Here is a 26,389-nt window from a genome sequence, read left to right as displayed (position 1 = left end):
AGATTGCTAAAAGCTGTGTGCACTCATTGACCCCTCTTCTTCGCTTTCTCTTCTCGACCCCTTGTGATATGGCTTCTGAGCCTCTTTATTCAATCGAAACTGCGCTCTTTAAAGTTAATAATTATTTATTTTGTAAAATTAGATTTTTGTTGATATCTTTTTTACAACACCTACCCTCATATCTCTCCTCTACTCCTTCCCAGAGAGCCAACCTTCACTTATTCATTCATTCATTCATTTATTTATTTTCCTATTCGATTCTATTTTTAGTTTCAGATTCTCTCACGCTTCCCACCCCTCCCCCACCCATTGAGAAGGCAAGAATTACAAAATCTATTAGAAATATGAAGACACATAAAACAAATTTCTGCATTCATCGTGTTTCTCTACCCCCCCCCCCCAAAAAAAAGAAAGTAGAAAATATGTTTCAATCTATACTTTAAGTCTATCAGTTCTCTATCTGGAGGTCTATAGCATTTTTTATCATGAGTCTTTTGGAACTGTGGTGCGTCCTTGTGTTGATCAGAGTTACTGTTTTTCAAAGTTGATTATCTTTACAATATCACTGTTACTATATACAGTGGTCTCTTGGTTCTGCTCACTTCACTTTGCATCAGTTCATGAAAGTCTTTCCATTTCTCTCTGTATTCATCATGTTTGTCGTTTCTTACAGGACAGTATTGTTTCGTTACATTCATATACCACAGTTTGTTTAGCCATGCCCCATTTTATTCGCTTTGTTTCTAGCTCTTTGCCACCACAGAAAGTGCTGCTATAAATAATTTGGTGCATGTGGAGTCCTTTTGTCATTGACCTCCTTGAAGTAGATGACTAGCAGTGAAATCTCTGGGTAAAAGAATATGGACAAGGGACAGCTAGGTGGCACAGTGAATACAGCACCAGCCTTAGAGTCAGGAGGACCTGAGTTCAAATTCGGCCTCAGACACATAACACTTACTAGCTGTTGTGTGACTCTGGGCAAGTCACTTAACCCCAATTGCCTCACCAAAAAAAAAAAAAAAAGAATATGGACATTTTAGTCACCCATATGGGTGTCCCATAGATATTTCAAATTTAATAGAACTCATCTTTCCTCCCAAGGCCAGCACTCCTCCAGTCAGTCAATAAACACTTATTAAGTGGTTGGTACTTACTAAGCACCAAACTAGATGCTCAACACTTGGGAAACAAAGAAAGGGAAAAAAACCTCCTTTCCTCTTTCTGTCGTTATTTCTTCCTTATTTCCTCTGCCTAGGGCCAGAGAAGACTGGACTCGATATTATGTGTGAAATGCAATAGAAGAGTAGGTTTTTAAACAGTCACCATTTTCAATTCCATGTGACTCATCAAAAACTCAGAAAGGACAATTGAACTCGGCTAGTCTCCACTATAACCTGGTTTGGTAATGGCTATTGTGAGTGAGCAAAGCCTTTGTTTCCCAAGGAGCTCACAGTCTCTGGTTCTGTAAACATATATATAAACATATAGGACATAATCCCAGCCTCTCAGGTGCATAACTACAACAGTATCCTTGACTCTATTCTCCCTCATGCCACATATCAATGGCCAAGCTTTCTTATGTCTTGCTTCTTTTCACATACACAGCCACCACTCTGACTAGGGTCCTCATCACCACTCACCTGGACTGGTGCCACAGATTTCTTGTAATTGACCTTCTGTTTCAAATCTGTCTTCTCTCCTGACTAGCCTCCAATTGCCAAAATGATTTTCTTTTTTGCTTTTTTTGCATTCACAGCTCTTTTTTTTTATTAATTTATTTTGAATTATCAGCAATCACTTCCATAAGCTTTTGAGTTTTAAATTTTTCTCCTCCTCCCTCTCCACCTCCTTTCCCAAGACAGCTGCAATCTGATATAGGCTATACATATTCATTCCTATCCAAGATGATTTTCTTAAAGCCCCCGCTCTGAGTGATTCCCCTACTCAGTGAACTTCTGTGGCTCCCAGTTTCCCGTAGGATCAAATAGAAATTTCTTTGTTTGGCATTTGCAGCCTTTACAACCTAGCCTCACCAATCTTCTCAGCTTTATTATATGTTACTCCCCTTCCTGAACTCCACGGTGCAGCCAAAATGACTTTCTTATTTCTTTTCATACATTAAATACTCCATATCTCTTTTCTGTGCCTTTGTATGGGTTATCTCTGATGCAAGGAATATACTTTCCTCACCTCACCTCCCCCCTTTTAGAATCCTTTGTTCATGTCAAGGCTCAGTTCGAGCACTGCCTTCTAAGTGGAACCCTTTCTGCCTTTCCCAGTTCTTCATGCCTTTCCTGCCAAAGTTACCTTGTATCTATCCTGTATATACTTATTTGTGCCCTTGTTTTCCCAATAAACTGTCATATCCTGGAGGATATGGACTCACATTTTTACCTGTGTCCACAGCTCTTCAAATGGCAACTGATGCATCATTGGTACTCAATAATACTTTTTGGTTGATTTATTAGTGTCGTAATGACTGCCTCCGCAGAAGAACTGAGACCCTATTTGTCAATGACAGACCTATTTTTTCTGCCCTTGGACCTTAAGACAGAGTGGAAAGAGCCCCACTCTACCACTAACTAGCTAGCAGTGACCTTGGTCAATCTGACTCACTCCTTGCTCCTCTTTGGCCCTCATTTTCCCCATCTGCCCAAGGAGAGGTGTTCTCTTGCTACTAGACTGCCATGGATGCTGAGGGAAAGCTGTAGGGTTTCTGTGGGGCGTCCTTGGAAACTATTGATTCCTTTTGCTTATGGTGAGATTCATAGTGTTTCTCACAAATGGTCAGTGTTTGGTTCTAAGTGGATTTTGCATACCGTTCTAAGGCATAACAGTCCTGTTCTGAAAGCCCCCTCACTGACTTTGATTGTGCTTGTCTTAGACTGCAATGAACAGTCCCTCTGTTGGTCTCTCTGCTTCTCTTTTGCCAGAAACTTCTCAGGCTTTTCTGAATGATAATCCCAATTCATTGAATGCATTTTGTATTCCAGCCGCTTGGCCTCCTCCCCCCTCTCCCTGCCCCAGCGCCTTTCTGATGCTAATGATATTATAATGGTTCTCCCCTAGGTGCTTCCTCAGTCAGACTGGGCCCCTTTCCATGGCCTTCAGCCAGAATGGTCTTTAACTCCTGGTAGCTGCCCATTGCTTCTCTGCCTTGTAGAGAAGCTGAGTGACTGCCCAAGTGGTCTGTCGTTCAGAGTTCCCTGGCATTATTATCCCCACTCATCCCCCAGCATTGCTTCTGAGTGGAAAGAGAGCCCAATTGTGTTTGCGCTTCACTTTGATCGGCTTGGGAGTGTGTTCTGTTGACTAAGCTATTTTTGGTCTCCCTGTTTTGAATAATGACCATTTTCCACCTGCAGGATGGGTGTTTTATTTACAAATGAACAATCATTCCCAGTACATCTGCCTGGTTCTATTTGGGGGAAGCAACTTGGCAGGTTTAGGTTCCAAGAAATGATTTTCTGTCAGTGGGAGACTGCTTGGAACTGAGGCCTTGGTGATCAGACAGTAAGGGATGCTTTTCCTATTTGGAAGGGAGTTTGGAGGCAGCTGCAAACCCTTCTTTGTGGCTTTAGTACATTTGTCCATTCTGAATGAGCAGGATAGCTTTCGAGGCTTGGCGATTTCCTTTAGAAACTTGGAGCAAATGCCTATGCAGAAAGGGCTGTCAGATTCTCCATTCTTCTCCCTGACTCCCCCATACTGGGTCTCTCTTCCCATACTTTAACTTCCTTTGAGATGTTAACTTAGGTAATAATCTTCATTGAAAAACCCCATCCTGAAGCCAAATCTGGGGGTTAGTGAGAAAAGCCCAACAATTTTATCTGTTCCTTCTAAAAAGCAATATGTTGGTTTTTTGAAAGGAAGCAGTCAGTAAATACTTATTAAGCACCTGCTATATGCCAGGCACCAGGGATCATTTATTTGCTCTTTTTAAAAATTTTTCTTGATGCCTTTCATTTTTAATCCCACATTTTCCTAGTGTCGGCCCAACTCTTTCGTTGTCATGAAGAAACATAGTTAAGCACAACTGATATAGACACTGAGTATGACATCCAGTCCTTCAAAGTCCTCTCCAAGAAGAGGGAGGTGTGTTGTATCATCTGGCCTCCCGAACCAAAACTGCTCATTGTTCTTTTCTGAGTTTAGCTTCCTTTAAGTATTGTTTTCGTCTTTATTATTGTAGTCATTTTATAGGCCCCCCCACCCCCATTTCTTCTTTCTTCACTCTGCCTCAATTCATTCAAGCCTTGCCACGTGTCTCTGAATTCTTCATATCTGTCATTTCTTCAGCACAATAACATCCCACTTTACTCATCAGCCCTTATTCCTCTTCAACCAGAAGCCAGGTCCTAGAACAGAGGTGTCAAACACAGGGTAGCTGGTGGGCGTGGCACAGCACCCCTTAGTGCAGCCAGAACTAGATTAAAATGTGATTGGGACATATTTAACAAAATAAAAAAAAAGAAATAAAAAGTAGATAATGTTACATTTTAAAATTAAGACAGTATGCCACTGGAGGGATCTTGACGTATGGACTAACGGTCCTCGTTTCTGTTTGCGTTTGGCACCACAGCCCCAGAGGACTGAACTCTTTCATTCACTGATTTCCTGCCCCAGGACGGTGGGTGCCTCATGATGCACTGTGTCTTGTCTGGGCTTCAATTACACTTCACTTTACTTATCAGCTGACATGTCACCCTTAGTCTACCGTCCTCCTCCCCCTCCGCAAGTTTTCCAGTTCTAGAATCATGATCAGCTCAGCTCTGTCACTGCTCCTGGAAAGGTATGTCAGCCTACCCCACTATGGCTCCACTCACTATTCCTGTAACTTTCCAGACCAAAATATCCCTCCCTGCTCACCACTCCCCTCTCTATCTAGACGTGTTATCTCCCTTCTATATTAGAATGTAAGTTTCTTGAGAGGAGGGGCAGTCTTCACTTATGTTTTTGTATCCTTTGCTCTTCGAATAGTATGTGGCACATAGTAAGTGCTTAATAAATGCTTTTTCATTCATTCATTCATTCATTCACATACCAGTTTGTTCAGCCAGGTCTTGATCAGTGGTAATCTACTTTCTTTCCAATTTTTTGCCACCACAGAATGTGATGCTATGTCTGTCATTTCTTTATTCTTTTTTTTGCCTTTTTTTTTGGTGTGTGTATAAGGCAATTGGGGTTAAGTGACTTGCCCAAGGTCACACAGCTAGTGAGGGTCAAGTGTCTGAGGTTGCATTTGAACTCAGGTCCTCCTGACTCCAAGACCGGAGCTTTATCCACTGCGCCACCTAGCTGCCCTTCTTCATTCTTTCTAACACATTTATTAAGAACCTACTGTGTTCAGAGGCACTAGGAGAGATCAAAAGTTTCTATGGGGCACAGCCCACACATGGAGCTTCCAGGCTTGTATGGGGATAAGACACCAGCGCAGATAACTATAATACTCTGTATTATATGAAAATGTATTCGAGGGTTCCAAAACTAAGTGCTGCATGGGGTCTGAGGAGGACAGTCATTATTACCTGGGAGGATCAGAAACTTCATGTAGGCAGTGACATCTGAGTTGGACTTTAAAGAAAGGCTAAGAATTCTGCAGGTGAAGTAGGGGATTGAGGACGTTTGCAGTATATGGAATATTGTGAGCAAAGGCATGGCGTTGAGAAGGCACAGGGTATGTTTGAAGGACTATATAATCATAGGATCACAGGTTCAAAGGCTAATAAATTTAGAAATGGAAGGAGCCTTAATGTTCAGCTAGTCTAATCCCTTAGGGCAGCTAGGTGGCGCCATAGTGCACAGAGTGCTAGGCCTGGAGTCAGGAAGACTCATCTTCCTGAGTTCAAATCTGGCCTCAGTAATTTACTAGCTGTGTGACTCTGGGCAAGTCACTTAACCCTGTTTGCCTCAGTTTTCTCATCTGTAAAATGAGCTGGAGAAGGAAATGGCAAACCACTGCAATGTCTCTGCCAAAGAAACCCCAGATTGGGGTCACGGAGAACTGGACGTGACTTTAACAACTGACCAGCAACAAAGTCCTCCCCCTCATTCAACAGATGAGGAGAATGGAGGCCCACAGAGGTTAAGTGATGTGCCCATGGTCACAGAGCTGTTAAGTGGCAGAGCTGGGAGTAAAACATAGGCTCCTGACTTCACGTCCATCCCATTTCCTACTCTAACATGCTGTGTTCTAATTTAGCTGGAGCTTAGATTACATGTCGGGGAGCAGTCAGCTGCAAAAGTAGGCTGGTGTCAGCTTGCAGAGGGCCTTGAAGGCCAAATTAGGGGGGCTGCTCACAGGCAGCGAGTCAGAGGACAGAGTGAAGGGAATTGGAGAGAACCTCACACATACTAGTCCACAGGGACAAAAAAAGTTGGTGACTCCAGGGCTCTCCTCAGTGTTTGACCAAAGAAATCAGTATACTTTTTCCTGGCTGTTACTGTGTCTGCTTTGGTTGGAGAAGTTTCAGAAAAGTCCTGGCCCTGGCGAGGCTGCTTTCTCCTTGCTTCCTGCCATCTCCAACTTGAGATTTCTTCTGGGCGGTCAGTGGCGCCAGCACAGGCAGGATTCATCTCTGGACCAGGCACAGATTCTACCCGAATAGCCCAGGCCATCTCAGAGCAATTCGCCTTTGGCTCACCTCTGGTTAGGCACTGTGTGAATCTGCAGACAGTGGGAGGTGGCAGCCAGAAAAACCAATTCAAAGGGGCGTCACATCCAGAATACAGAAAAGAACAGTCCTGCTGTCCACCCTGGTCAGACCACATCTGGTGTGCTCTGGACCTGACATCATAGGAAGTACATTCAGAAGCTGAAATACATCCAGGGAAGGATGTCCATAATGGTGAGAGGATTTGAAGCTGTCACGTAAGGAAATATTGAAGGAACTGGATATGTGTTGCCTGGAGAAAAGAGGGCTTGGGCTTTGAAGGGCTATCAAATAGAAGAGGGATTAAGCTTATTCTCCTTGGCCCGAGAAATTGGAAGTAGGACCAGTTTGTGTCTGAGGATGGGGATTGTTACAGGGAGGAAGACTTCGGCTGGCTTAATGTAAGGAAAAATATACTAACGCTTAGAACTGTCCAAAAGCAGAATGGGCTGCCTTGGGAAATAGTGAAATCCCCATTGTTCAAGTAAGGTAATATAAAGGAGATTCCTAGTCAGGGAAAAGTCAGCCTAGCAGACCTCCAGATGTTATGATGATCTTATATGTCCAAAACAAGGCCATGGAGAAATGCTCTTTTGCCATGCCTTTGGGCCTATTTACTCTAGTTGCCTTAAGGGCTTTGGAGTAGAAACATAATTATAGGATAGTCCATGCTGCTTTCATACGATGAGGAAAACAAGCCTAGGAGTCAGAAGTACTGGGCTTGGCATCTAGTAGGCCTTAATAAATGCTGACTGATTGATTGACCCAGTTCCAAGTCTGTCATTGATGGTAACATTGGATGATTCATTTGGTCTTCTGGGGCCCCATTTTCTCCACCCGCAAAATGGGACCACACTGTTTCCACTTGAAAGGGACATGACACGTTTTTGTACTTTGAATTCTTTGTAGGAAGGACTCTACGGCACTTAGTAATAGCATTGATGGTGATGATGTAGCCCTGTACAATTGACAAAGCACATTCTTCACACCAGTCTTAGGATACTGAGAATACGAGTATCGTTAGCTCCATCTTACTGAGGAGGAAAAGGAGGCTGATAAAGGTGAAGTGGTTTACCAGTGTCACCCAGCTAAGACATGGCAGTGTTTGGACTCAGAATCACAGAACCTGAGTGGCGAGGTTCCTCAGAGACCAGCTAGTCCAATAAGACTTCAGCAGGACTCCCCCTGCAGCAAAGCAGAGCTCAGCACTCATCCAGCCTACTCTTAGGAACCTGTGGGGCAGGCAGCCAGCCCAGGCCACCTTCCTGACATGGCAGAACCTCTCTTCAGCCCTCCCACAGGGCTCAGGATCCGGTCCTCTGGGGCCACGCAGAATGAATCTGGCTCCTCTTCTGTATGACAGCTCTGCAAATACTTTTCTTCTTCAGGCTAAGTATTAGAATTCCTTCAACAGATCCCCAGATTTCATGACATTAACATCCGTCACCATGCTGGTCACCATCCCCTGGATGTTCTCTAGCTGATCAATATCCTTCTAAAATGTGGTCACCAGTACCGATAATGTGCTCCGGGTGGAGGCTGACCAGCGCAACATCCCTCCTCTCATTATATGAGAGACTGTTAACCACCTGAAAGTCTCACAGGTGGGATTTGAACCCTGCTCCAAGTTCATTGTTCTTTGCTTTCTCCAAGAAGCCCTGCTTAGGTCTGCACTGTATGGCCTCTCCTAGAGGAACAAAGGTCACATTAGCTTTCGTGGATACTGTTTTGCACTCTTGACTTGAGTCAGCAGGCCCCAGATCTTCTGATGTTCAGACCCTCGGCTTTTTTTTCACCACGTCACTATTGGTTGACATGTAGCCCTGGAGAACAGCATCTGCCACTTTGCCCACACACTAGCTGAGAAGAGTTCTAGTCCATTAGCTCAAATTCTTACATGTGTTTTAGGAACTAAAGCTGGCTTTGGAGTGGAATGAAACCACAGCATTGCTCCTAGACGATCAATGCCAGAGCTTACATTGTAACTGCTTGTTCTTTCTGCCTCCTTCAAAGCACAGCCTCTGCATTTGGCCCGGCATTGGTACAGTGCCAGAGGGCCCCAGGTTTGCAATCAGAGGAACTGAGTTCAAATTCTGACTGGCTATGCTGCTTCTTACTTGTATGACCTCGAGCCAGGCACTCCTCCTCTCCCTGGAAGTCTGTTTCCTGTTTTGTAAAGTTAGGTGGATGGACTTTAAATTTTAACTTTAAGTCTCTCATAGGTTGAAATCTTGTGATCCTGGAACCATATTCAGAAATGGCAACTGACCTCAAATGACTGTCTGTTTTGGTCATTGGGGATCCCACTCCTGTTATTTTCTTACCAGAGGTTGTGATCACAAATGACTTTTGAAATGCAGCTGTGACCTGTCAGGGCTCTGGTAACTCCATTATGAGACTAGCATGACCCTGGCTCTGGCTTTAGAATGCAGTCATCTGAACACAATTAAGAGCAGTCCCTTTGTATGATCATCCAAAACCACTTGGGTTCTGTTTAGTTTTGTTTTGTTTTATAATGGAAAGGCCAGAATGAGTCTAATTAAGTAGATCGGAGGGCGTGAGCCACATGTCAGTGTGAAGACATTAAACAGTGAAGCAAAAGTTGTCTGGAAAAAAGTTCAGTTAGCTGCTCAGAAAGTTCGTTTTACTTGAGGGGTAGGTTGGCTTGTTCTCCCTGGTGTATGCCCCCCCTCCTTGGGAGCCCCCTCCCACATTTGGGGGAGTTATTACTTCCCTGTTCTACTCTGTCTGCTTAGCCTCTCGTAAGTGCCCTGCTTTTCTTCCCTTTGGTTTGATCTTTGGGGCTCAGCTGGGCCCTTGGACTTTTTTCTCCTTGTGTGAGGAACTGAACAGATGAGAGCTTCATTCTTGGTCATGCCTTTCTCTTCTTTTGTTGTTAGGCTTTTTGGGGGAAATGATCAAAGGTCCAGAAATGTTCAGGGTTGGTGCTTCTTACCCTATGACTCATTCAGTCTCAAGGAGGAAGCAAAGAGTCAGGAAGGAGATTCATGTGATTTTTTTGAGAGATTAATGATTATTGGAAATGTCTGTGCTAGGAGGTTTAGAACTCAGGTCTCCCAACTCTAAGTGTGAGGCTCTTAATGCTCTACTATGATGCCCCTGGCAGTGGTGTGCCAGAAGCAATGGGAGAAGGCCTAGGGCAGGAAGACAGCCCATGCTCAGTAATGCAGGAGTTGCGGTTGTTGTTAGCAGTAAGTTAATGGCTTGACTCTTTCCTCTCCTGTCTCTCCTAAGCTCTGCTCATTCATCCAAGAACTCTGCAACTTGCTTTCCAGATTCTGGTCCGGAGATTACCTGATGGCGCTGAAGTTCGAGGCCGGGTGGTGGAAACCGAGGCATACTTGGGAGCCGAGGATGAGGCAGCGCACTCAAGGGGAGGGAGGCAGACACCCCGCAACAAAGGCATGTTCATGAAGCCGGGGACCCTGTACGTGTACATCGTCTACGGGATGTACTTCTGCATGAACGTCTCCAGCCAAGGTGAGTGAGGCCAGGCCCGGTGACGGAGCTGGGCCCAGGCTGCAGAGCATCCGGGTGCTGAGCAAGGCGGTTCTGAGAGGGGTCAACCTTAGACCCTTTCCTTTCCTTCTTCCCAGAGAGAAGACGCCTCTGTTTGAGAGTTTCTAAAGGACACAGACTTCTCTAAATCTAGCTCCTTTCCTCAGCCAGCACTTCCACATTTCTTCCTTTAGCCTTAACCTCTGCTGAGAGGCAGCATGATTTAAAAAAAAAAATGGGTATCTTTTATCTTTACATTACCTCAGTTTCACATTTTATCTCTTTCCCCATTCTTCTCGGAGGGCTTACCTTTTTAATAAAGAATTTTTTAAGAGGAAGAAAAAGAAGTTTAGCAAAACCAACCAACATACTGGAAAAAGTCTGATGTTATAGGCAGTGTTCCACACCCCTGGCTCTCCACTTCTGCAGAGAACTCAGGGAAAGCGTCTTCTCTGGAAAGCAGCCCAATGTTGGGGAAAGCCTTTGTGATTCACTGCCTGTGTGACTGGAAGATCCTTCTCTCATCTGGAATAAAATGAAGGGGCTTGGACTTGGTGATCTCTAAGGCCCTTCCCAAGTACAAATCCAAGGATCTTAGGATCCTGTGAGTGCTCCTTCCCTAATTCTCTGTATGTCATTTCCCTTCTCCACCTGCTGTCTTTTAAGAAAAGACAGAGAGAAATCAGGAATGAATGTATCAAAAAATTCAAGCTGAGGAGAAAGAAGGAGTCAGACCTGGAGGCCCAGAGCTGGCTGAGTGGGGGTGGGCACAGCAGGGGCTTCAGTTCCCGTCCTTGAAACTGCTTCTGAGAGCTTCTTGGACCTTCCTGCAGGCCTCTGGGGCCCCAAGACTGTCAGAGTCACAGGGGCCTGGATCCACGGTTAAGCCCCTAGTGATAGGCCTGGGAAGGTCAGCACCTGAGAGCCCCTTGAAGTGTGTCTTAGCTAAATAAATATTGATTGATTAGGTAGTAAATAACCGAGAGGGAGCAGGGAAGCCTGGTTGCTCTGAATAGTATGGTTAAGTGCCTACCTAAGAAGTCTGGCCACAGGAACTAATGGTCCCTTTAAAAGCGTCCCTATAACTCTTACCCCCTCCATTCCCTACCCCAAGAAGTGGATTGTCTTTTGTTTTCCCTGTCACAGGCAGTTCTGTCTCCGGGCTGCCTTGAAGGGGCTGGCATTCTCTATATCGGAAATAGTCCAGCCTCAGCTCCCTTGCTTTCCTCCCAGATCTTGCCACTTGAAGAGTATGGAGGGAATTTCACTCCAGAATCTTAAGGATCAAATCCAGAGAGTTTGGAAAGGAAGGAGACAGGGTCTGCCAGGATAATAATGCCAGTTATAACAGCAGCTTCAGTCCAGGGTGTCTTCCCTTAGTCCATTGGTGTGCCTAGGCTTGTACGACATACCACGGAAGATATGGAAAAGAAGGCTTTTGCAATCAAGCAGCATACGCCCTTGTCTGAGAGAATGAATGAGCATGGAGCACTTACTATGGGCTGGGCACTGTGCTTGGGCTGAAGATACAAATACGAACAAGCGAGGTAGGCTCTGCCCTCAAGGAGCTTACATTCTAACAGGGAAAGGGAAGTGGTGGCCAGGGGGAGGGAAAGGTGAGCAGTTATAAGGAAGTTGACATGTTATTTCCAGGAATAGTAAAGTTGATTTGATTCCTCTTTTCAGAGCTAGAGTTGGGTAGGGTGGGAAGATAAATGCACGCTGTGGCATGGCGTGGAGATGCCCAGGAAGTGGCTGAATGCTAATCGGTCAGAACCCGGTATCCCAGGGGCCAGGGGAAGGAGGAGAAGAAGGCAGAAAAAGAAGATGCTGGGGGTACATGGTGAAAAAATGAAAAAGCATTTATTAAATATTTGTCGTGTGCCAGGTACTGGGCTAAATGCTGGGGATAACAAGATACAAAAAGGAATACAGTCCTTGTTCTCAAGGAACTTATGTTCTAACAAGGGAAGGTAATGCATCAAAGGCATTGGTGGTCGGGGAAGGGTGATTTGGTCTGAGTAGTCACTGGGATGTTGACTGGAGCCAAGGGGCAGGCAGTTGACTGACATGTCCTTTCCAGGAATAGTAAGTATACATGTCTCTAGCAATACCAGACAGATTGTGTATGATCAAGAACTAGCTGGAGAGGAGGGAAAGATGAATGAGGAAAGTTTCTTCTGGAAGGAGGTGGGTTTTGGAAATAATTTATTACTTTGTTCAGAGACACCAAGCTTCTTGACACCCAGAACCTCAGCCACCTTGGGAGAGTGACCAAGCCTTAAGCATGCCTCACTTGGAGGAAAAGGCCAAGGCCAAGACCCAGTGCCGCTGGCCTTTTCCCCTGACAACACCACTCCATGGAGACTGAGCATTCCAATTCATTTGCCTCCCGAACCATTGCTTCTATGTTTAGCAAACTCCCACCATCTGTTACTTTCCCTATCCTTCTATTGATTTCCAGCTGCCTGGGAGTAAACTATCCACAGCTTCTAGCTCCCATTGTCATCCCATCCTCACCATCCTTACCCACCCAAATTTCATTCCAACTGTTCCCCTACTTTTATTTCTTTTTTTTTTTAAATAAGTTTCTGTTGGTATTTTCTGCTTCTTACATCACCATAGTTATCTCAAGTATTTTTCCCCCTTCTCCTTCCTCTCCCGGGAAGCCATCCAATATGACAGATAGTATTTTTTTAAGAGAAGAAGAAAAAGCACAACAGATCAATACATTGAAAAATTCTGAAAACGTAGAATATGTAATTCTTGTGTACCTGTCACCTCTACCTTCTCATATCTCTTCATTTGAGTCCCATTTGATTTTTATGATTTTGTTACTTTTACTTTTGATTTTTCTGGTGTTATTGTTCTTTCCATTTGCATTGTTAAAGTGGCTGTGTATGTTGTGTTCTTGTCTCTGCTCACCTCACTTTGAATCAGTTCATATAGCTCTTTCTGTGCTTCTCTGTATTCACCACACATATCATTTTTTACAGTGTAGTAATATTCTATTACATTCATGTGCCTTCCCCAGTCGATGTGTGCCCCTACTTTTTCACTGTGCCCTCTGGAATTTCTGTTTTGTTATAAACAAACTTCCCTTCCTTCTGGATCTCTTCCCTTACTACTCCTTCTGTCTACTTGCTGTCATTGAAACCCAGCTTCTCCCAGATGGCACTGAATCCCTGGCTGTCATATCTACCACTGGCCCTGCAGTGGGAAGCAGAGAACTCCTTGCTCCCTGTTGCTATTTGTGGGCCCTCCCTTTGCCACTGTGACTCAGCAACTTTTCTCTTTTTAATTTCATTCTGTTAAAAACTTTAACCCTACTTAGCCAACAGAATAATCCCTACTATCAAGAAACTGATATTCTAAAGGAGGAAAAAACATGAATGCTATGTAAGCATAGCATAGATAGAATAAATATGGAGTAAATACAAGTTAAAAATGAGGTAGCCAGGGAGAAAAGATATTAGTAATTGAGGAGATCAAGAAAGTCTTTGTTTAGAATGTGATGTTTGGGCTAAGTCTTAAAGGAAGTGAAAGATTCTACCAGGTGGAAGTGAGGAGGGAGTTCATTCCAAGTATGGAGGACAACTAGTATGAAAGCATGGAGAAAAGAGTTGCCGTGCTGCATGTGAAGTAGAAAGAGAGGGCCAGGGTTGGACGATAGAGTACAGAATAGAAGAATACCATATGATAAAGTTGGAAAGGTAGTTTGGGGTCATGTTGTAAAGGACTCTTGGAGCTAAAGAGGTTACATTTGATCCTAGAGGCAATAGGAAGCCACTTGAGTTCATTCAGTGTGGGAGAGACATGGTCAGAGCTGAGCTTTAGGAAAATCACCTTAGGAGCTATGTAAAGGATGAATTGGAGTGGGGAGAGACATGAGAAGAGAGACCAATTAGGAGTCAGTCTAGCAATAGTCTAGGCAAGAGGTGATGAGGAGCTGAACTGAGGGGGTGACTGTGAATAGAGGGAAGGGGTGAGATTATAAGGAACGTAGAGATAAAAACAACGATATTTGGCAAAGGATAATATATGTGGGTTGAAGGATAGGTAAGAGCTAGTGACACTGGGGTTACAAACCTGGGAAACTGAAAGAAAGGTGATACTTTGGAAAGTTTGGTAGAGGTTTAGGTGTAGGGGATAGGGTGAGTTCTGTTTTGGACATGTTGGGTTTGAGACATCTCTGGGACATACAGTGGAAATATCCAGTAGGCAACTGGTGCATTGGGATGGGAAGTCAGGAGAGAGACTGGTACTAGATATACGGATCTTCATAGAGATGATAATTAAACCCACAAGGGCTTATGAGGCCACCCAAAGCAGGAATATAGAGAGAGAAGAGGACCCAGGATAGAGCCTTGGCTTATATAGTTAGAGGGCATGACATGGTTAATGAGTCATCAGAGGAAACCGAGATATGGTAGGAAGAGAATCAGGAGAGAGCGGTGTCATTAAAAGCTTAAAGGGGAGAGAATATCCAAGAAGAGAGGGTGGTCAGCAGTGTCAGAGGGTACAGGTTAAGAAGGATGACGTCTGAAAAAAAAAAGACAAAAAGATTTATCAATTAAGAGAGCTGGTAACTTTGGAGAGGGTGATTTCAGTCCAGTGATGAGGTCAAAAGTCAGATTGCAGCATCAAGGAGTGAGAGGAGAGGAAATGAAGGTAAAGAGTATAAATGACTTTTTGGAGGTTGGCTGAGAAAGAGAGGAGACACAGATAGTTTGAGGGGATAGTGGGATCTTGAGAGGATTTTTTAAGAATGGAGGAGACTTGGGTGTGTTTGTAGGCAGGAGAGGAATCAGTAGATAGGGAGAGATTGATGGTTAGAAAGGGAGAGGGAATGATTACTGCAGAAGACGGGAAAGAGATGTGATCAAAGACATGTATAAGAGGGGTTGGCCTTAGCAAAGAGAAGTGCCATTTCATTATAAGGGACTGGATAAGAGAAGAGATTGAAAGATAATGTCAGAGAGATATGAGATGAGAGGGAAGAGGGGTGAATGGCCTCAATTTTCTTGGTAAAGTAAGAGTTGAGGTCCTCAACTGAGAGACTTGGGGAGAGGAAAGTGTGGCAGGCTTGAGAAGAGGTTTGGAATAGCTTCTGTGGGAGTGAGTTAGGGAATTAATTAGGAAGGAATAAAAAGATTGCCATTTCAGGCAAGCCCAGGTGAGGTTAGACAACAAATCTGGAGTGCATCCCAGTCAGCAAGGTTGTGTGACTTCTAGCTATTTCCAACAATAAATGAGTGGGAGTGGAAGAGGTACATGGTGGGAGTAATCCAGGGTTGGGGTTTTGCAAGGGATGAACAGTAACAGGACAAGGGACCAGGGATTTGAGACCAAAGAACAGTGTGTGCAACTGAAGTGTTTAACTATAGGATTGTTAACTATAGGAAGAGAGTAAAATGAAGTCAGAGCAAAGTCAATGGCCTGAGAGGTAGAGGGATTGGAGGTTTTGAAGAGGATAAAGAATGGAGGTGTGAGGCCTAGGGAGAGAGGGAATGAAAGGAGGTTATGGCCAGATCGAGAATGTTAGAGTTTTTGATTAAAGAAGTAGAAGGCCATGCAATACTGGCCAACAATTTTTTTGGAATGTGACAAAGAACAGGAGGAAAATGTGATGGCAGCAATAGTGGGGCAGTAGGCCCTAGAGATAAAGGTGCATACCTATATAACATTAACAGTATCTGCCCCTAGCCTCATTTCATGCTATGACATCTCAGAATCAAGGGCACAGATGGTAGATATAATCACAGCAAGGAAGATGGAGAGCCATTTCACCCTCTGAGATGAGGGGAGGGTGAGAAACAGGCATTCTGATGCAGAGGAAAGGAAAGTTCATAGGGTCATAGATTTTAGAGGTGGAAGGTTCCCTGTCTTTTGGAGGATGAGAACCCCTTTTTAATGGAAAAAAAAATTTCACAGATCTCCATGGTATAGTAGTTGCATTAGTACTGCCTGAAACTGATGACAAGAAGCTACTGTGAATTCAGTGACACTTTTATATTTTATTCAATCACAAGGCCATCTACATTCATTTGAAAAGTAGTAATACATATATGCATGAGATTCAGCCTACAGAAGGTTTGTTTTCTTATTTATTAGACAAGTTGTGCTGCATATTTTATTAGAGCTAAATGTAGATTAAAATGAGTGTTTCATGGGTCTCAGGATCCTTTCAGTAACTCTGTGTGGTTTACCCTTCTGTGCCCCCACCCTGACTGGGATCCTTATCTGAAAGACAGGGAGCCATTGATCTTGTCCAATTCCTTTATTTTACAAATGAGGAAACTGAGGTGTAGAGAGGTTAGGTGACTCGTACAGAGTCACGTAGGTAGTAAATAGCCTAAACAGGACTCCAGCCCAGATCTTCTGACTCTAAGTAAGGAGGTGATGATCTGCGGCAAGAAAGAGCACTAGATATATGGTCAGACGACCTGGGTGAAAAGCCCGATTTTACCCCTTTCTGTCTTCTTGACGTGCATGTCAGTTCATGCCTCAGTTTTCTCCTCTGAAAAAAGGAGCAAGTACTTTCTGCTTTTCCCCCTCATGCACGGGGATTATAATGAGGATCAGATGAAATAATGTAAGGAAAGTATAAATGTATTTATGGTGCTCCCTTAAGAGAGTGATTGTGAAAAAAGTAAAAGGAGTTGGAACCTTGAGACTGGAAAAGTTTATACATGGGACTCTGCTAGCTCCTAATTTTGTCTTCTGTTTGGGAAAAAAAACACCCGGTTTTCTCCTTTGGGCTTAGAATACAAGAACACAATTTTTGAAAGGAAAGTTGTCTCGTCAGCACTTTGGCTCCCCTAGCACCTGTGTGTTGGGCGATGTTCATGAACTCTCTGTGTGGTCTGGGCGCCTCAAACCCTCAAACCCACAAGTACGAGACAGCCAAGGACGTGCTGGCCCCACAGCCCTTCAGAGAGTACAATGGGTTTCTTAAAGGCGCTTTCAGTTACACTGACTCTTCCCAAAGCTATTTTCCGGGATAGCTAAGGGTCTTTTGTCAGACACAAGTTATAAACTTTCTCCTCACGCATGGGTCTCACCCAAGTACAGTCCTGGGTTCTTATTCAGGCCCTCAGCTTTTGAATTCTTCCCCTGCAGAGCTAATCACTTTGATAGTTACTAATTGTGGATTAGATTCTGGCATCCTCTTCTCTGCCCCCAACTTCTAGCTCTCTCACCCTCTGGCTTTCTCATTTAACCATTTCTTTCTGACTCTGCTCCTTCAGAGACCCTAAAATCCCTGCTCCCTTCTCTTGGTCCCTTCTTCCCGAGGCTAAGTGGGTAGAAATTCTTTTTCATAGTCACCTCCTGCCAAAGATAGGCATTTCAGAGCCTGCCTACACAGCCCACCTATACAGTTTCTCTTTCTCCTGTTCTAGAGACAGTCTTTAGCTCTTGACGCTGTTTCAGCTCAAATTAACATGTTTGTGTTAGTTCTGAAACTCCCATGGCCCATGCTAGAGCTATAATAATGTCTCCTCCCTCCCAGCTCTATAATGTTCTGCACCTCATATAAAGCATGACAATTTTTAGGACTTCACTATTTGCATGGCACTTTCAAATACGTTTTAATTTGAGCATTAAAACAACCCTGTGATATAGGCAAGGCAGGACTTAGTATCCTCATTTTACAGAGAAGGAAACGTGATTCCAGAGAAGTGCAGTGATCTGCCCCAAGCCACAAAGCTGCTAGTGAGCCAGTACTCCAGCCCTGACTCTAGAAAGAGGCTTGAGCTCACTCTTCCTATGATGCCATTCTGCTCCCTTCCCATAGCCACAGAAGATACCTGCTGTGTTCTAGGCACTGTGCTAAGCACTGGGGTTACAAAGAAAGGCAAAAAACTGTCTCTACTAGTCTAATGAGGGAGAGGACCTGAAAACGACTGTACAGACATTTATAGATACATATATATATATATATATAATTTAGATATATATACATACATGTGTATATATGTATATGTATGTATATGCATATGTGTGTGTGTATGTATGTATGTACGTATGTATATATGTATTGGAGAAAACCAACAGGGAAGTCACTAGTATTAAGGGGCATCAGAAAAGGCTTCTCATAGAAGATGGCACTTGAGCTGGGACTTGAAGGAAGCCAGGCACCCAGGAGGTAGAGATGAGGAAGGAAAGTGTTCTAGGCATGAGGAACAGCCAGTGAAGATGTGGGAGCTGGAGTTGTCAGGGAAGCCAGTGTCACTGGATCACGGAGTATGTGTTAGGAAGGGAGGTGTCAGAAGATTGGAAAGGTAGAAGGGGGCCAGGTGGTGAAAGGCTTTGAATGCCACACAGAGCATTGTGTTTTTGATCTTAGGGGTGCTAGGGAGCCGCTGGAGTTCATTGCATTTTGTTGTTCAGTTATTTTCAGTTGTGTCTGACTCTTTGTGACCCCATTTGGGGTTTTCTTGGCAAAGATACTAAAGTGGTTTGCCATTTCTTTCTCTAGCTCATTTTACAGATGAAGAAACTGAGGCAAACAGGGTGAAGTGACTTGCCCAGCGTCACACAGCTAGTAGGTATCTGAGGCCAGATTTGAACTCAGGAAGATGTCTTCCTGACTCCAGGCCTGGTGCTCTATTCACTGTGCCACCTAGCTGCCTGTTTATTGAATGGTTTATTGAATATCGTCAGATCTGCACTTTGACAGTTGAGTGGAGAATGGAGTGGGGTGAGGAAGGACTTGGGGCAGCTAGACCCACCAGCTACCATTACAGTAATTCAGGTGTGAGGTAACAAAGACCTGCCCAAGGGTGGGGGCAGTGTCAGAGGAGAGAAGGGGTCATATTTGGGAGATGTTACAAACATAAACTCCATAGGACTTGGCCGTTGATTGGATATGGGGAGTGAGGGTAAGCAGTTGATAATGACATCTAGGTTTCAAGTCTGGGGGACTGGGAGGATGGTGGGGCAACTCACCAGTAATTGGGACATTCAGAATAGTAGCAGGTTTTCTGGGAAAGAGTTAAGTTTTGGGCACATTGAACTTAAGATGCCTGCAGAACAGGAGGGGAGGTCACTCGCTTCCCATGTTGTTTTTTACCCTCAGACTGAACGACAGGGATAAACACTCTAGATAGTGAAGCCTGCAAGGACACTGATTCTAACAGTGCCTGTGCAGAGGAGCGAGAGAAGGACTGAGGACAACAGGGGCGTGTCCACATTGGTCTTCCAGCCCCTTTCCATTCCTGTGCTTCCTTTGCCCTGTGCTCACTCGTCTTCTTTGTGATGTTTACTGTGGTTCTCATGTTGTCTGGGCAGACCCTTCCCTGTTGGATCTCAGGATTCAGAGAATGACTTTGGGTTTCCCATCGAGCTGAGGGCCACACTGTTAACAGTCTTCATCAAGCAGACCTATCTGCCCTCAAGTGGTCCTTTTTGTCGCTTGGCACGATTTCTGAGAGCTCAAGCCTCTCTTATCCCATTCTCTGTTCTTTTCTTCACCTTGGACTATAGAACGTACTGGCTTCCCTGTTGCCCTTGGGGGTGAGTAGTGTGTATTAAAACCCTCATATTCGTGGGTCTAAGGTAGAAGGTATCAGGCTTCAGGATCTAAAAGAAGTAAGGCAGGATAATCTAAAATATGTGGGCTCGGAGTCTCAGCCCTGTTACTGACTAGCTCTGTAGTGACTTACTCTGGTAAGACACTTTTCCTTGATGGGCCTGTTTCTCTCCATAGAATGATACAGTTGGTTCCTTTCAGTGTTAACATTCTGTTTTCCATCTTTAAAAATCAAAAGGTTGGAGTAGCTACCATCTAAGAATGGCCTCAGTGGGTGAATGTGGACATTCTCAGCCCAGGGTGGCTCCTCCAGGTAGAGAGAGGACCATCTTATGGGAGCAGATGGGGGATGTCAGGGTAGAAGAGAGGAAATTGGAAAAGGCTGAGGCCAGAGAACTACAATGGCTGTACTGGAAGGAATATCAGCTTTAGAGTCAGAATGCCCAGGTTCACACCCAGCTCTGCCACATACTTTACTAGCTGTGGGAACTTGAGTTAAATCCTGTCACATCTCTGAACCTCAATTTCCTCACCTGTAATGAAGAAATAATAGTTGCATTATTTCTTTCTGGTGAAGAAAGTGTTTTGTAAGCTATAAAACACTATAGGAATGTGAGTAGCTATTATTGTGAAAGGTTTTAAATGCCATGTGACTTTAGCAAAGAGATCTCCCTTGGCTTCTTTAGGCCTTGGGTTCTCTATCTGTTCAATGGATAGAGTCACCCCTGTCTTCCAGGAACCTACTAAGGGTCAGGCAGCAGTTAGAGGACCTTGAATCCTTTAGGGGAGTCACAAAGTCTCTAATGGTGATAATAAATGATCTTGATGATTATTAATTATCCTTTTGCTTGAGTATGGTCAAGCCAAAGCTACAGGGCCCTGGTTTGACACATAGCACTGCCAGAAATGGTAGAGCATGTTTTGCTTATTCATAGACTAAAAAGAATAGCATCAAAGGGAGGAATCTACATTGAGAGCTGACCTCTGTAGCACCAAGGGCTGAGACTTTCTGACTCCTCAGCAGGTCAGAATGGCAGCCTAGATGGACCTAGTGTATTGTGATAATAGACACAGAGACTGACTGCTAGTCATAAAGCCTTGCTTCCTCCATTGTGGGGTGTGTAGGATGTCTTGGCCCAGTCTCTGTAAAATGGATAGTGTCCCTAGAGGCAGTCTCTGGGGATGATACTTTGGTTTCCCAGGAGGCCTAGCTTTTATGGTCTTCATAAGCTCATTTTCTGAGAAGGTCCATGGAATCTACAGCAGAACAATGGAAGTATTAGAACCCCAAATCCTTCCCCACTGATGAACTCCCTGGCTTGAGGGGGTTCTGGGAATGAATGTATGTTCCTTCCTGTTGCAAACTAGATGGACAAAAGGTGCAGCATTGGCAGCTGGCCCTTGGTCAGGGCAAGGAATGGTTCTTCAAGTTTTGGATGTGCAAACCAGGTAGGAAGAGTAAGGAGATATTGAGACCAAAGGCAAAAAAAAAAAATGAGAACAAGTTTGATGTGTGTTGGTGAGATTATGAGAAGACCTAATCGGCAGGAGTATAATCACCTATTCAGTGGCAGGAGATAAGTCTGTACATCTCCCATGTGTAGCCTTCCCTGTTCCCAGGGTAGTTGTGTTCTCTCTTTATGTTACTTGTGTTTACTTCTCTGCACATACGTTGTAGTCCTCCAGTAGAAATCAAGCACCTTGAGGGTGTTTTTATTTTGCTCCTTATGCCCTCCTAGTACTGTGCCTTCCAACTTAGAGGGGCTTAATTTATTGAACTGATAAGTAGGGTAGGATCAGACTGAGCATCTTAGACTTAAAGTAGGGAGCTACAGAAGGTGTTTGAGTTCAGAGTGGTTCATTAAGACGGATTAGATAGTGGGAGACTAGAGGAAGGGAGACAAGTAGTCCAGGCAAAGGGTAATGAGGACCTCAGTAAAGGAGGGTGTGGTGGCAGAGAAAATTGGATGATTTATAAGACATATTAGAGATAAATGTAAAGTCTTACATTTGAGTGTTTTGGTTTTTTTAAATTCACTTTACAAGCACAAGATAGCAAAGACAGATTATTCATAAGCTGGAGAGCATCCGGAGGGCATCCATAATGGTGAAAATTTGTATGTGGGAACCAGGGGTGTGGATCCTCAAGAAGACTTAGAATGGACCACGATACCTATCTTCAAATATTTACAGATACACGGAAGGATCCTACGTATTCTGTTGGGCCCTAGAAGATAAAACGAGGAGCTTGAAAACTTGGAAAGAGATATATTTAGGTATGATGTAGGGAGAAAATTTCCTCACAGTAAGAGCTATTCAAAAGTAGAATTGGCTGCCTTAGGAAGGAATGGCTTCCCCTTTTGGAGACCTTCAAGGAAAAGCTGGATGGTCACTGTCATTTTTAAGAGGAGTTTTATTATAAGGAAATTTGAGAAAATTCGGCTATGGGAAAGGAATTGTGATTCTTGGATTTGGGAATTTGAGAGAACGTTAGGTGGTGCCATTTACAGAGACGAGAAAGTTTTGGATCTGTTTTGGAAGAGAGTTCACTGAAGGAACATAAAGCAGATTTGGTCTACTTGTATGACAGTGAGCAAGATCCCCATTTCCCTGGACCTCCATTTCTGCCTTCTTTCTCTAGGAGGTCCCCAGCTTTGGGGATGAGGAACTGATGATGAACAGAAAATTGTCCCGCATTTAAGGTTTTATAGAAGGCCCAGCAGGGAACGTATCCTGTGGCCAGGAAATGTCCCCCATGGACAGGAGTGTGGCCCCAACCAGGGTGTGGGGTGGAAGTGAGGTGCTGCTGTTACCCTAAGCCTGGCTTTCCTCAGACACCGGGCCAGGCACTGCCCTTTGATGCTGTGCCGCCGCTGCCGGACAAACTTGGATGTGAACAGGCCGTTGAAGAACTGCTGAAGCATTTGCAGAGGAGCTAGAATTTCAAGGCTTTGTTGGCCTTGATCATATCTTTACATTCTTTGAAAACTGGCTGCAGAGGGGGTGTTTACAGACACTTCCAGGGCAAGATTACCAGCTTCTTTCTATATTTTCCAGTCTGTACCAGGAGATTTGCTCACCTTATGAATTGCCCAAGGTTTTAGCTCTGCTGGATGTTTCACCCTGATTTCTTTTGAACAAGTAAAAGGGAAGCACAGTCTACCGTGGGGCAGAGGCACTAGGCCCCCACAGGAGGCTGATGCTGGGGGAAGGAGGCAACAAGGGCAGTGAGTCACGGGGGTGGAGGGGCAGGAATATCCTGTTCTCAAGCAGCTCAAATTTGTCAGCCAGAGGCTGGATTGAGAGCTCCATTGAACTCAGCCTGCCTGATTGTCCCCTAGGGGCTGTGTCCCCTGTGAGGAGACTGTCAGCCTGTCAGGGCAGCCAGGTGGGAGGGTGTGGGTAAATTTATGAGAGTATGAATAGAGTTCTGGTTTAGTTGAAAACAAAAGGGCATCGGTTCCCCTTTACAGGTTGGGGATTTGTACCTTTCTGCTTCCACATGGGAGCCTTTAGTTCTTGGTCAGTGAGGAAACCTAGAGGAATAAATACCCTTGAGGCAGCAGGAAGGGTCCCTCAGGGTGGAAGTGGTGGAGGAGTCTGAGAAGACTGACTGACTAAGGAAGTAATGTAGGGGAAGTGAGGAGGTGATCTATAAGGCACATCCCATCACAGGGTATGAACGAAGGAATTCCCATCACTGCTGTGCCGACAAGACACTCTACTCTGGGCTGCCTGAGGATAATATTACTTGCCTCAACAGCCCTACTAGCATCATCCTAATTTTATACATGAGCAAACTGGGACTCCGGGAGGGGAAGTCATTAAGGATCATAGAATTTAGAGCTGGAAGAGGGAGGCTGAGAGAGGAGTGACTTGCTTGGAGGTCACCCCCATGAAATGGTGATGGGGCTCGAATACAGACCCAGGCTTTCCGATTACAACACTCCTTCCATTCTTCTACTCAAGGAAGTACCTAAAGAGATCATCCAGCTATTTTCTGGCCCCCTAAGCATCAAAGCTAAATTCAGAAGAGATCCTCTTCTTCCATGTCCCAGCAAAGATATCCTGCCTTTTTTTACCTGATTCACACAAATGCCCAGTGCTTGACAACAAAGGGCCACATGTGATCCCAGAAACCCTGGCCTAAATTCCAACGCACTAGGGAGATGGCACCTGCTTCTGTTCCTTATGAGGGTAGATATGTTTGTGTAGTGTTCCTTCCATTTGGTACACTTTGGAAAGGTGTTGGGGAGAATTATCATTCATCACTCTAGTGACATTCTTCTGATTTGATGAGCTCCTCCGACTTGGCCCAGTCAGGACAGAGGTTAGATGACATGTGGGTGAGACATTGACTGGAAACCTTCTAGCCAGTGCTTTCCCCAACAACCAGAGCCTGTCTGGGGCTCCAGATGGCTTTATTTACTGGGAAAATAATCTAGAGTTGGTGAGCTCCAGGGTCGGCCGTGTAAGCTCAGAGCTGGAGGCTGAAGCCTTGGGTGTGGACAAGGGAGTAAGGCCTCCTGAGGTCTGCCCTGCTGGCCTCACAGATGGTATAGATCAAGAATCTTTTGGGAGGCTGACTATAACAGAGGTTTTATGCTTAAAACTCACATGGAGGCTGGATTTTTCCAAAATTTGACCTATCCAGACTTAGAGGGAGGCCTTTTTTCTATCTGTACCACTATAATGCCAGTATGGGATTAGAGAATCAGGCTTTTTGCACTAGATGAAACCTTATCAATCTGACTGCTTTCCACCCCTCATTTTACAGATGAGGAAAATAAAACCTAGAATGAAACAGATTTGCACTGTTCAGTCACACATACATCAGAGCCAATACCAGCCCATTTTATGGCAGAGTCTAATGTTCAGGTTCTCTCTCCTGTTGTCTCTCTTTGGCAAGCCTCGATCTCTTGATATCAGGGAGTATATCCCAGATTTGGGTATATGGAGTTAAGAGGCCCATAAAAGCTGCACATCGCCTGTTAAAATTTGTCCCTTGCACCCAAGATTGCTGTAGCCTCGTATTCAGAGTCTTGGTTTAGTTTCTTTCCTAATTGTTGATTTGCCTGTAACAAAGCATTCATACCAAAGACAGTTTCTTCCCCAAAAGAATGAGGAAAGAGCTTTGGTTTGGGGCCTAGTTTTCATCAGTTTCCCCCGTGTTGTCTGTGACTTGCTGTTCTGTTTCGATGAGCATAAGGAGAGGATGTGGAGGAGGAAAGATCAGGAGGATAGGTAGTCAAGAGGTCTCCCTCTCATGATTGATGGCTCATAGTACTGAAATAAAAACTTATAAACTAATTAGCAAGGCTGAAAATATATCTCACTCTTTTGAGAAAACAGAATAACAAGTCACTGCTCTTGTCAGATTAATTTCCAGGCAGCAATTTCCCACCCTTATCTAAGGATACCACAGTTGGGCGTTGTCTCAGAGTGGGGATGCGGGAGGGGTCTGACCACCTTTCATCACCTTGAGCCACTAGCAGAAATTCTTCAAAACTCCTCCTCACATCTCTGTAACTCAAAGCTTGTGCTTGCTGTTTGCAGGTGAAGGGGCATGCATCCTTCTCCGTTCCCTGGAGCCAGTGGAAGGCCTGGAGATGATGCGGCAGCTTCGTAATGCCCACCGAAAAGGAGCTGCCAGGGCCCTCAAGGACCGGGAACTTTGCAATGGCCCCTCTAAGCTATGTCAAGCCCTGGCCATTGACAAAAGCTTTGACCAGAGGGACCTGGCAGAAGAGGAGGCCATTTGGCTGGAGCAGGGTCCTGAAAGGCCAGGGGAACATACTGTGGTGGCGGCACCCAGGATTGGTATCAACTATGCTGGAGAGTGGGCCCTAAAGCCACTCAGATTCTACATCCAAGGCAACCCTTACGTCAGTGTGGTAGATCGAAAGGTAGAACAGGAAATGCAGGCCAGTGGCTAGGGCCCAGCTAGGGAAGCCGAGCTGCTGCTTCTGCTGCTGCTGGTGGTGGTAGTGAATTCAGCACTTGCAAGCTGAGCCCCTGTTGTGTCAAGGTCATGGCTTGACTAGGCTACAGCAAAGATTTTTAAAGGTTTAGAAAAATAAATTCTTGTTTCCACAAAACAATGTTAGGGGAGTCATGTATATACTAGTGTCTCATTTTTTTTTCTTTTAGTGTGGCGTTTTAGGGGAGGACAGTCAGCAGCCTTCAGGGAGACTGGCTCTTGCCACCATGGCCTCTAAGCCATGGGTTAGGGGTACCTAACCCTCTCCTTTAAAGCAATTTGATTTTCTGCTTGCAGGCATCTGTGGCCTTGCCCAAACAGCAGGACAGAAGCCCATGGCATCTGAAGATACCACCAGAGCCACAACCTGGGCCATGGTCTTCCTTTTTTCTGTAGCCCTGATGCTGCCATCCTTGCTGGTTGCCAAGATGTCCTGGCAGGCCTTGTAAGGGGTCTGCCCTGGGGACCAAAATGGTTTTTCCCAGGCAGCCTGGGGCAGACACTGAGCTGTTTTCAATACTGCTGGCCCAGGGATAACTTTCCAGCTTTCCAGCTGATGCAAAAACCATCTAACATCAAGAAGCCCCAGTGTCACTGCCTAGTTAAGCATTTTACCATAACAGCATAGAAATGTATTTATTCCACAGACAGAGTCTGGGAGAGGCTCTGACAAAAACGACCTAATTGGCTGTGAATCTCATC

The 26,389-nt window shown here is 44.7% G+C and overlaps 1 protein-coding gene across 2 annotated transcripts in view; it reads left to right on the top strand.

Annotated features, from left to right (window-relative positions):
- The window catches only part of LOC114043713 (DNA-3-methyladenine glycosylase-like), a 66,032-nt gene extending 40,206 nt beyond the window's left edge, over positions 1 to 25,826 (top strand). Inside the window, exons 1-3 of one of the 2 annotated variants that reach the window (XM_027862819.1) lie at positions 9,652 to 9,865; positions 9,950 to 10,154; positions 25,264 to 25,826. In XM_027862819.1, the coding sequence (XP_027718620.1) occupies positions 9,755 to 9,865; positions 9,950 to 10,154; positions 25,264 to 25,643 (696 nt within the window). In that variant the 5' untranslated portion in view covers positions 9,652 to 9,754 and the 3' untranslated portion in view covers positions 25,644 to 25,826. Of the gene's footprint in view, positions 1 to 9,651; positions 9,866 to 9,949; positions 10,155 to 25,263 lie in introns of those variants that run through there. The other variant, XM_027862818.1, reaches the window with a different exon arrangement.
- Positions 25,827 to 26,389: the final 563 nt, after the last annotated feature.

The sequence above is a fragment of the Vombatus ursinus genome, unplaced genomic scaffold (assembly GCF_900497805.2).
Source record: "Vombatus ursinus unplaced genomic scaffold, bare-nosed wombat genome assembly UNPS02014770.1, whole genome shotgun sequence".
Lineage (NCBI taxonomy): Eukaryota > Metazoa > Chordata > Mammalia > Diprotodontia > Vombatidae > Vombatus > Vombatus ursinus.
The sequence above is the reverse complement of the archived record's forward strand: the minus strand, read 5'-3'. Positions and strand labels throughout refer to the sequence as shown.